At 45.5% G+C, this 9,881-nt stretch overlaps 1 protein-coding gene across 5 annotated transcripts in view; it reads left to right on the top strand.

Moving 5' to 3' along the window:
• Positions 1–1,345: 1,345 nt before the first annotated feature.
• Positions 1,346–9,881, top strand: part of ENAH (ENAH actin regulator) — a 91,893-nt gene continuing 83,357 nt past the window's right edge. For 3 of the 5 annotated variants that reach the window (XM_050314828.1, XM_050314826.1, XM_050314821.1), the window contains exon 1: positions 3,990–4,034. In XM_050314828.1, the coding sequence (XP_050170785.1) occupies positions 4,003–4,034 (32 nt within the window). In that variant the 5' untranslated portion in view covers positions 3,990–4,002. Of the gene's footprint in view, positions 1,700–2,616; positions 2,653–3,989; positions 4,035–9,881 lie in introns of those variants that run through there. The other 2 variants (XM_050314822.1, XM_050314823.1) reach the window with 2 other exon arrangements.

The raw sequence follows: 9,881 nt of genomic DNA, 5'->3' as shown, positions 1-9,881 counted from the left end.
ACACAATTTTTAAGACTGCCATGCTGCTTTCCTTCTGATTACTCATCTGCATTTTGTGATTCACCTCAACTGCAACATTTTCATTGACATCATCCCTAGGCCAGTTAAAACATGTTTTCTTACTAAACTGTTCTTCATTAGCTTCAGTTTCAGAGCCTGTCCTTGTTCCTGAGTTAGTATTTTCTAACAACTGACTTTTTTTTTTCATTGACCACCTCATCTCTTACTGCGTTACTAATACCATTAATTGACAGTGAACAACCCTGCCTCAGTACCACACTGATCAGAGGTTGTATGCATAGTGTCAAATAACCGAGATACATGGTAAAAAAAACTTCAATGTGTGAAACCTACATCAGAAATACATAAAGATATGTATTTCCAGAATTCTTTACTTTTTTATATGTAAAAGTCTAAACGTTTATAAAGAAGATTCATACACATTCATTTCTTATGTACATTTTTAATAACTAGACCCTAGGAAACACTGCTATTCATGGGGGAAAATGAAATCGGAGATGCAGAAGCACTAAGATGGCTTAACGGCATTCGAAATCACAAAGGCACTTGCTCATCACTTCTTTTTTTTAACCGAGACGAACGAGAAAGGGTATTCCGCGGTTGGCAGAAAGGAGCCGAACAGGAGCTGGGTTAAAGTTTACGCGTGAGGTGTGCTGGGTCCGCTGCGGGCACCGAGAACAGAACGTAAATCTGCATTTTGGACAAACGGGGGGCTAAGGAAAGATGCAGAGCCGCAATAACATTCCTGCGTTCCGGGAAAAGGCTTAGGCCATCGGCTTCCGAGGGCACAGAGGGGCGACTGCCCGCAGTGCTGTCGCCTGTCAGTGCGTGCCGAGCTCGGGCAGCGGGGCTGCCGGGGCTGCGTGTTCTCTCCGGCAACGCCACCGCTGCACCGAGCGCCGGGTTCCCGGGCGGACGGAGCCCGGTGAGGCAGCGGAGGGGCCGAGTGGGGAAGGGGAAGGGTCTGCTGATGATGGAGCTGTTCGCACCCCGGGAGCCGCCGAGCTCCGCCGGCCGGGACGCGGCTCTCCGGCAGCCCATCCCGCTCCTCCGCTCCGAGGCGACTCCCGGGGCCGCCGGGGCAGGAGCCGCCGCGGGCGGGCCGATCGTTCTCCCGAGGAGACGGCGCTCCCACACCTGCGGCCGCCCCGTCCCTCCACCTCCACCCCCTCCCGCCCCCGCGCCGGGGCCGCCGAGTCCCATTGAGCCGCCCGGGCACAGCGCGGCGGTGGGCGCGGCCTCCGCCGCCCGCCCCTTCCTCCCGCCCTGCCTCCCCTCCCTTCTCCCGCTGCCCCCCGCGCCCCCACTCGCCGCCGCTCCGCGGCCCCGCCGGTGTCTCCGGCCGCCTCCGCGCTCCCCACTCCCGTTCTCCTCCTCCTCCTCCTCTTCCTCCTCCTCTCCCCCGCCCTTCCCGCGCGGTGGTTCGCTCCTCCCCGCCCCTTTCCCCCACCTCTGCCGTCCCCTCCCACCCCCGGCTCCCCGCGGTGGTCTGGCCCGGCCCGGCGGCGGAGGGAGCGGCGGAGCGGGCGGGCGGGCGGCGCTGCCGGGAGGGGTCGGCTCTCGGCTCTCCGGGGGTCTCGCTCTGCGGGGACGCGGCGAGGAGCGGGGCGGGGCGGGGGACACAGCGCGGCGAGCGAGGCAGCGGGAGCGGCTCCCCGACCGCGGGCAGCACCATGAGGTGAGCGGCCGGCCCCGGAGCGGGCGGCGGGCGGGGAGAGGTCGGGGGGGATGCTCCGCGCCCCCTGCCTCGGACCGCGCACAGCCGGGAACGGGAATGGGAATAGGAATGGGAAAGAAGGGGGAGCTCGGCTGGCGGCGGGGGAGGGGGCCGGGCCGAGGGGAGCCCCGCGGTGGGGGAAGGGCCCATTGTTAGTGGCGGCGGGGAAGGGCGGCCCCGCCGTCCCCGTCCCCCGCGGCGGCGGCGAAGTTGCGGTCGGGGGCGGCGGCGGGGCCCGGGCCGGGGCGGGGGCGGCCCCGCTCCGGCGCCTCCCAGGCCGGGCACGCCGTGAGCCCGGGCGCCCGTCTCCTTTCTTTCTCTCCCGGTGTTTTTTTTTTTTCCTTCCTCCCTTCCCCTCCGCCTTACCCGGCGCGTGTTGCATTGCAGCAGCAGCTGGGCTTTTCCCTCGGTAATCAATAAAGAGGCGCCGGGGGGCGAGGGGGGAGGGGGCACCCCCCTCCCGGCAGCCGGGAGAGTGTGGCGTTCGGAGGTTTGGGATGTAAACACAGAGGTGGCCGCGGCCGGGGGGTGGCCGGGAGGGAGGTGGGTGCCTGCCGCCTTCCCGCCGGGAACTCCCGCTCCCCGCCGGCTCATTCATTTGAAGGCGATTTTCTGCCTCCCTGGCCCGTCCCCCCCACCATCCTCCCCCCCCTCCCAGCTCTCTTTTAGCGCCTGTTCTGCTTCCATAATCTCCTTTCTGGATTGGTGCAGGACCCGCTGAGAAATGCGGCTCGGTGGCCGAGCGCTGGTCTGGCTGCTCGGGGACGCCGTGCTCCCTGTAGGCCTGTCCCTCGCTGGAACAGCTGGGGAAACGAGTTACTCGAGCCTGCCTTCTTTCTTTTTTTTTTTTTCCCCCTGGAAGTTATTGTCTGCCTTGCAGTTGGATATGAACCTTCTTTGTCTTAAAGATGACCGTAAGTCATGAGGTCCTTTGGAGTAGAGGTCCGCAAGATCTGCATGATCAAAGTCGGCAAATTCCTCTGGTCCATAAAACTGATAAGCCATTACAATTCCCTGTAAATTACAGGAAAATCCTAATCAATTTTTTTGAACTGTAAGGGTTCCCCCTTCGGTGCACCTTCAGTGGAAAGGCTAGCATTGCAGCGGGAAGCATGGGAACAGTCTCCCTGCTGTTTTGTTTAGAATTGTGTTCCTGTATTTCCCTCTAGTTTTCTTTGTTAAATGTAGGTATTTATGTCCTGTGTTATTTTAAGCTTTGCTTTGTCTTGTGATAATTTATTTTCAGTTATTCACGTTGCTCATGTAGAAGTCAGATACCCTGCAGATGAAAAGTTAAAACTTGGAAAACCTACAGTTCGTATCCAGATCCTTTAAACAGAGGTGTTCTTTTTAATTATCTTGACAGCCTTTAGCACAATGAAATGCTGTTAATCGAGCAGGACTTGGCATAAATTTCCTGGGAAACCCCGTATAAATTTGGGTTTCTTGCTGGCAAAAAGTACTTGAATTGTGCGGGTGATGCTGAGTGAAGTGAGCTATACCAGCAAGACTTCTCATTCACTGATGTAACTGTATGTGTGCTAGGACTTCTGCCAGCTTGGAGGGAGCACAAGTATTTCTCTTAACCAGCATAACAGGAAAGTGTCTAGGCTGAACCTACCCTTAGGTTGCTTATTTAGATGTTTGAATAGCTGACTTGAAGCAGTTAGTAAATGTGGGTAAATGAATATATTACAGCTCTGAAGCTTTCTACCTGCTCATGTATGTAGACATTAAGGTGGTAAGAGGGAAACGTGGTTGCAAGTTGGAGGGTCGCTCTGAGTGGTCTTGGGGTATTTCTAAGAAATCTGACTTCCAGAGCGCTCAGTTCCGAACCTTTGGAAAAAAGAAGCAAGCTGTACCAATTAAACTACACAGGCTAAGAAAATGATGCGGTTAAAGAAGTATTCTCCCTCTATAGAGGCACTATTAAATTCACTCAGTTTTGTTTAATTGGTCCGACTCCAGTACAATGGCAAGCTTTCAGTGCACGCTCTCTCTTTTGGACTTGTTTAGACTACGATTGACGTATATTTCTGAAGCGTGTTTAAACAGTATCTTCGTGCTGTATTTTGTTCAGGCAATGTCTTTTAAGGTGTGCTTGCTGGTCAAGGCAAGTTGCAGTGGGGGAGGAGTGACAGGGTAGGTGGGACAAGTGGCCAGCGTTTCATATGCAGCTCCTCTGTTTGCAGGTGGTGTTGAATCTTAGCAGTTAATACTAAAAAACATACTTTTGGCACAATACTGATGGTCTCCTGGAATGCATGAACTGCATTCTGACATTGCTGGTTGGCAGGTAAGTATGCAGTTGGTGCTCCAAAGAGTATAAAAAGAAGTAGAGGAGCTGGGGGGGCGGGGGGAAGCACCCTCAGTTTCTGTTCTGTCCTTTGGCACATATATATATTTATATATATGTACATATGTATGTGAGAGTCTGTTCTTCAGCCATCATGACCCTGATCTAATTCTGATAATTTTGTGTTTAGGTCTCGCATCTTGTCTGGGTGATTAGCTGGTCAGTTACTGAAAAACAAACTGTTTTTTCCTTATTTCAAGTAAAACTAATCATCATTGTGAAGAGCATCTTAGAATTATGAAATAATCAGCAATTCCATAAGACGCAAACATTGGTGGTACACAAGAATTAGTTCTTGCAGAAGTCTGCTTTGTATTGAAATTGAAATGATATGCTATTTGAGTAACATCTGCTAGGGGGTTTTAGGTTGCTGATAAACTTTGAATATTAAATATCCCAGTTAAATGGTCTCGCCTAAGTATGAAGTTACTTCAGGAGCCAGCTTGAATAGGTCTTGTGTGTATCTCTCTCTCTGCCTTAGGTAAACAGCTGATTCCTATGAACACCTGTTGCTCTCTTTGTACTGGTGTTGGCTGACCTAAGTACTCCTCCTAATTCAGTTTCCTGAATGCACTTATATTATAATAGGTATCCAGCAACAGGCATATTCAGTGAGGTTTCTGTTTACTAGCTGACTGGAATGTGGTGGGGGGAAAAGGTGGTTAAGATCTAGGTAGCAGCACAATTTGGTGCCCTGGTTCTAGTAATAGCATGACTTCCCATCGTATTTGTACAAGAAGAACATGTGTGAACAGACTTTTATTGTAGCATATGCTGAAGCCTGCGTTATGGGAGCTGGTAAACATAACTCTGCTGCTAGAGCTGGGATTTTACAGTTAAGGTTAACTGTATTATCTTAATTTTTTTTTTTTTTTGGTATCAAACACATTTTGAATGTTAACTCCAATAAAAATAAATGAACTTTCCAAGATACTGGCTTTTAAAAATCAAACTGTACAACCTTCTCTTGGGATTACTACATCCATTTCTTTGTGTGGGAAAGAATTGTTTTTCATTAGTGTACTAGTCAGAAAGCAGACTGCTTAGTTAGGTTTCATTACCCAAGTTGCAGGAACTGGGAAAGAAATTGTATTTCCAAGGAATTTTAAATTCTAGTGTTTTCAGAGCCCAGTATAATGCTATATTTGTGATGGGCTATTATGCATATCATATATGTGAATTTCATTCCATGCTTAGGTAAGGCAAACAGCTAAGTTATTACAGATTGTGCCTTTCTAGAAAATCGTGTCATATCCTCACTTGTGTTTTCAAGGTAAAAAGTTATCTAAATTTGTGGTCTCTAAACCATACTAAAATTTCTGTTTACTTCCATTCAGCAGCTTTTCTGCTCAAGTATGTTGGTTTAGAAGGTAATTCATGCTATTATTTGAAAGTCAGCTTATTTGTTGCCTGGATTGGTAAGCCCTCATTATATTTTAAATGTTGTTCTAAGAAAACTTATACCATACTCACTGTTTACTGAGTGAAAGCCCACAGCAGAAGTAATAAAACATGTACCTTCATTAGGACTAGGAATTCTTGAAGGAACCCACACACGTTTCCTAGGGTTTCCAGGAAAGTGGGTATACAAGAGCATTATTAGTGGCAGTAGTACAGTTCAGTATACTGCAATAGCTGCACTTATTTAAGGTAGCAAAAAGCCATTAATTTTGGTGGTGACATTAGGTTACTGTGTACATTGATATGTAAGGTAATGCTTTGGAATTCTGCCTTTATTTTAGTTTTGATAATTGCCTGAATAGTGTATTTGAAGTAGAAGGCTTAATTTAGTTGAGAAATATTTGGCAAAATGTTGGAAGTGTGAGCAGGCAGTTAAATTAGGCTGGATACGCATAACTGCAAGCAGTACAGTTCCTAAAATTGCTTGTATCTCAAGAGAAAAATTGGTGGTGTAGGCAGGTTTTTTTCAGGTGGATACAAGAATTCAGGTTACTTTCCTGTTCCTTAAGTAAACTAACAGATGGACTGAGTCATCTGTCTGATAGAAGTGCGGTCTTTAGCTTACACTTTATTTGTGACAGTTGCAAGTAATTTTTGGACAGGTTATTTCTGCCCACCTGATATGGAATCTGACAGCTGTTTTGCCCTCAGGGCCTCTGGATAGTTTAGTGAACTATTTTGATAGTAAAAGTATAAGTCTTTAAAAAATTACCGTGTGAGTGGAGAGTGCAGGAATCAGAATACAATTTTTTTAGAAGAAGCTATTTATGACCATCTTAGCAATTATGTTGTCAGCCTCTAAAAATTAGAAACAGTCTGGGAGTGCGTATAATTCAGGAATGCTCACTGGAAGGGCATGTACAAGTTTTTTCTTGACTCTGATTCAGAGTTTCATGTTGTTTTCTGTTGGAGGTCAGACAACAGGACTGAGTGAGCTGGTGTCCTACTTCAGGCCACTGTAGCGTAAAAAGCCTTTTTTCTACGCTTCCATAAAAAGGAGAAAAATTTTTCTCCCAGCACCTGTTTCAGCGGATGCTTTGCCCCAAGTGACGTATCTCGGCGCTGCCTTAGGCATGTGATTGGAAATAGTTTGTAATAGGGACTGCTACTTGCCGTGCCAGGGCATTTCATGTGAACTATGGCAGAAGTAGGTTATTGAACCACTGGATAGAGTCATTTGCTTTCATTACTAGACATTTTGTGAAACAGATATTATTCCCTTCTTTACTTTGACCTTTCCTCTAGAATTGCTTTTGACAGTTCATGCCTGCTTCCACTCAGCAGTGTAGAAATACATGTGCCAGCTCTTTAAACATCCAGACATGTTTAGGTTTTCGAAGTGCTGTAGTGTTGAGAGAAAGCAGAAGATATGTGCTTTTTATGTTCGATTCCAAAAAATTTGACTTTTAGTAGTAGCTAAAATTAAATGTAGTGGTGACAGAAGTCACACAAGCGTTCTTGAACTACCGCAATATATAAGTAATTTTTGGTGGTACCTATCTCACTTCCCCAGCCCGCCTTTCCCTGCCAGTCCTTGGGAATTGTATAAAACTACCTTGTGTTCTCGAGGTGTTAGATTCTCTTGGGATTAATAAAGGAGGGAAACTGCTTTTGTATCTGTCTGTATTTAAATCTGCCAGGTGAAGAGCTAGTGTTGTGTCCCTACTGTCCCTTTCCTGTCCTAATTTCCCGTGTTCTCACAAACCTGGAAAAGAACACAGTTTGTAAAGGTTTCTCGGTTGAATAATATACAGACTTTTCCCCCGTTTAGAAATAGCTGCACTACCTTATTTTAACTTATTTAACAAATTTTCTAACGTGAAATAAGAAGATACATCTAAGTAACGGAGTCTGGTTTGAAAATGCTCTGTACCAATACGAGTCCTTAGACAAAACCATTGAGTTTTACTTCAGATACTCCTAAGAAATTGTTCTAGTAATTGTTCAGCCTCTTTCCCCTGCTATCACTTGTTACAAGTATCCTTCAGTGTAGCTATTTCATGATTAATGGTAAAGTTCTGAAAAAGAAGATGAGTACTGCACTTAACCAACTTTTGAGGACGTTATGCATGTGCTCCTCCCAATGTGAAAGTTCTGTAGGCACTTATGGGAGGCTTATGGAACTGCTGCTGTGGAGGTGATGTGACATCTTTCTGGGTCTGCTCCCCAAATGTTAGTGACAACGTGGTGGAGAAAACGGGACTGTTCAGTGCGACGTGAAATGAATTGTCAATCCACTTTGGATTAGTCTTTCCAATTGAACTGCCGAATAATAAGCACATATTTTGGGAATCAGTGCTCAAGTTAACGTGAGGAGTTGCAGTAAGATTCTGTTGTCTCTGTGAGTAATCTTTAGGCAAGGCTCATTAAAAGAAAACACAGTCAATATTCAGGCAAAAAATAATCTGCTCTTCGTTTCACATGTTGAAAATTCTCCAGGCGAAGCTGCCTTACATAAAGAAAGAATAGTAAAAACTATTTCAGTTTAGACCAAAACTAGTCTGCCTCTTTGCTAAGTGTGTGGGTTGGTGGTGTGGGTTTTTTCTTTTTTTCTTTTGTTTTTTTTAAATTATGGTAAAGAGAGGTGCTGACACCAGGTGAAATATGAGGGAAAGAAGTGGAAACTGATTGCACTCCAGAGGGTGATACAAAAATGCTACTTTGCTGAACTGGTGTGCTGCCAGAAGTAACTCTGTAAACTCTAGTTTGTGGTACAAACATGACTGGAAGGGTTTTGTTTCAGATATTCTCTTATTCTTTTGGGTTTTTTTGTTACACATTTCAAATTTCTGTTTCCTGAATTGAGTTGCAATGTAAATCTAAACTTACTACAAATTCTGTAAGGAAGGTGAGGTGAGGAGGTTGTATGCTATAATAGCCACCTAGTTCAAAACAGAAAAAGTTTTATAACTTGGACTTTAGCAGAATAGTAAAAGAACAAGAGTAATCACTTGATTACCTACCTAGTTCAGTGTTATTCTGACCAAGAGAAGGCTGAGGAGGGAGGTCCCTCTTGGAAAGCTAGAAGGGAATCCATGTCTAATCATGAGTAGAGAGAAGAGCAGCTGAATGGTTAGAGCACTTAAGTTTTAAGTGTTTGAACTTAAGCAGAAGTTGAATCCAGTACTTCAGTTGCTTCTTCAGTGTTTTGGAGAGTAATTGAGAATGAGGTTTTGTAGCATTTCAGTGGTTTGCTTGGGTTTTTAGCTACAGAGTGAAAGTGCGTTAGTGGCTTTCGGATGAAAATTTTGACTTGAGATTGAGGAAGATGACCAAAGCATCAAACATGTGAAAGAAGTAAATCATACACATTCTCCACCTTGAAGATCTTATGCTGCAATCTCAAGGATTGTGGTGGTACTGTTCTAGTTACCACAATGCAGTGTGATAAGTCCAGTAACCTTTGGTTTGGTGATCAGCTGTGTTAACTGCATCATGTATGAATTATCCTCAGAATGGTTACTGCTGCACTTTACATCGGACCTTGCAACTAAGTTGTGAGGTGAAGAAATCTGTCCTGCTGGGTTCAGGGACTTCATTTGGCAGTACCTTGGAGTAGTCTTTTCTTAAAGTTCGGAGGAATAGGGTGTCTTAGGCCTCTTGGCTTGGTGTACTATGAAGGCTAAAAACCGAAGGGTATTCTTGTATATTTTATTTGATCAGCCTCTCTTACTCACTGAAAGAACAGTTCTATGTTCCTGTAATTGCCACTGTTTCCAACAGTAGCTAAATCCACAAATGGATGGCAACAACATAAGCACAAGGGTTGCCTTGCAGGTTGTGAACACTGTTGCTGTAGCTGTGTTGCTCTAAGGCTATAAACAAGACAAAGGTTTTATAAGGACAGGCCCTATCTTTTGTTAGATCCACTCCTGCAGTGACAGGGAACAGGACACAGGCAAGCTTTCAGACATCCAAGTGCTGAATTCCTGAGAAAGTTACTCAATTCTTTGGAGACACCATGTGGAGATTTTGTACTGTGTGGATTATTGCAGGCATGTTGCAGATACAGGTAAATGTTACTGTGTTTATTTTTTATACTTAACTCATAGTTTTCATGCCTGACCTAGTAGCAATATTTGGTCCAATTCTTATTTCAAAGAATAAGGAATTAGGTACTTGAAAACAGGTTCACAGCTTTAGGATGCTATTTAAATGGCTACTTTTTTTTTGCATTACTCTGCAAAGATGATGTCTGTGTGAAGGATATGGAGATTGCTTTGCAGAGAGCAATGTCAAAAGGTAAACCTGTGAAAATACTTATCAAATGTTACTGTTCCTGTGTAAAGCATGAAGATGTATTTTCCTTTGAAGCATCTGACTACT

This window comes from Myiozetetes cayanensis, unplaced genomic scaffold, assembly GCF_022539395.1.
Source record: "Myiozetetes cayanensis isolate MyiCay16 unplaced genomic scaffold, myiCay2020 scf2-11, whole genome shotgun sequence".
NCBI classification, from domain to species: Eukaryota; Metazoa; Chordata; class Aves; order Passeriformes; family Tyrannidae; genus Myiozetetes; species Myiozetetes cayanensis.
The sequence above is the reverse complement of the archived record's forward strand: the minus strand, read 5'-3'. Positions and strand labels throughout refer to the sequence as shown.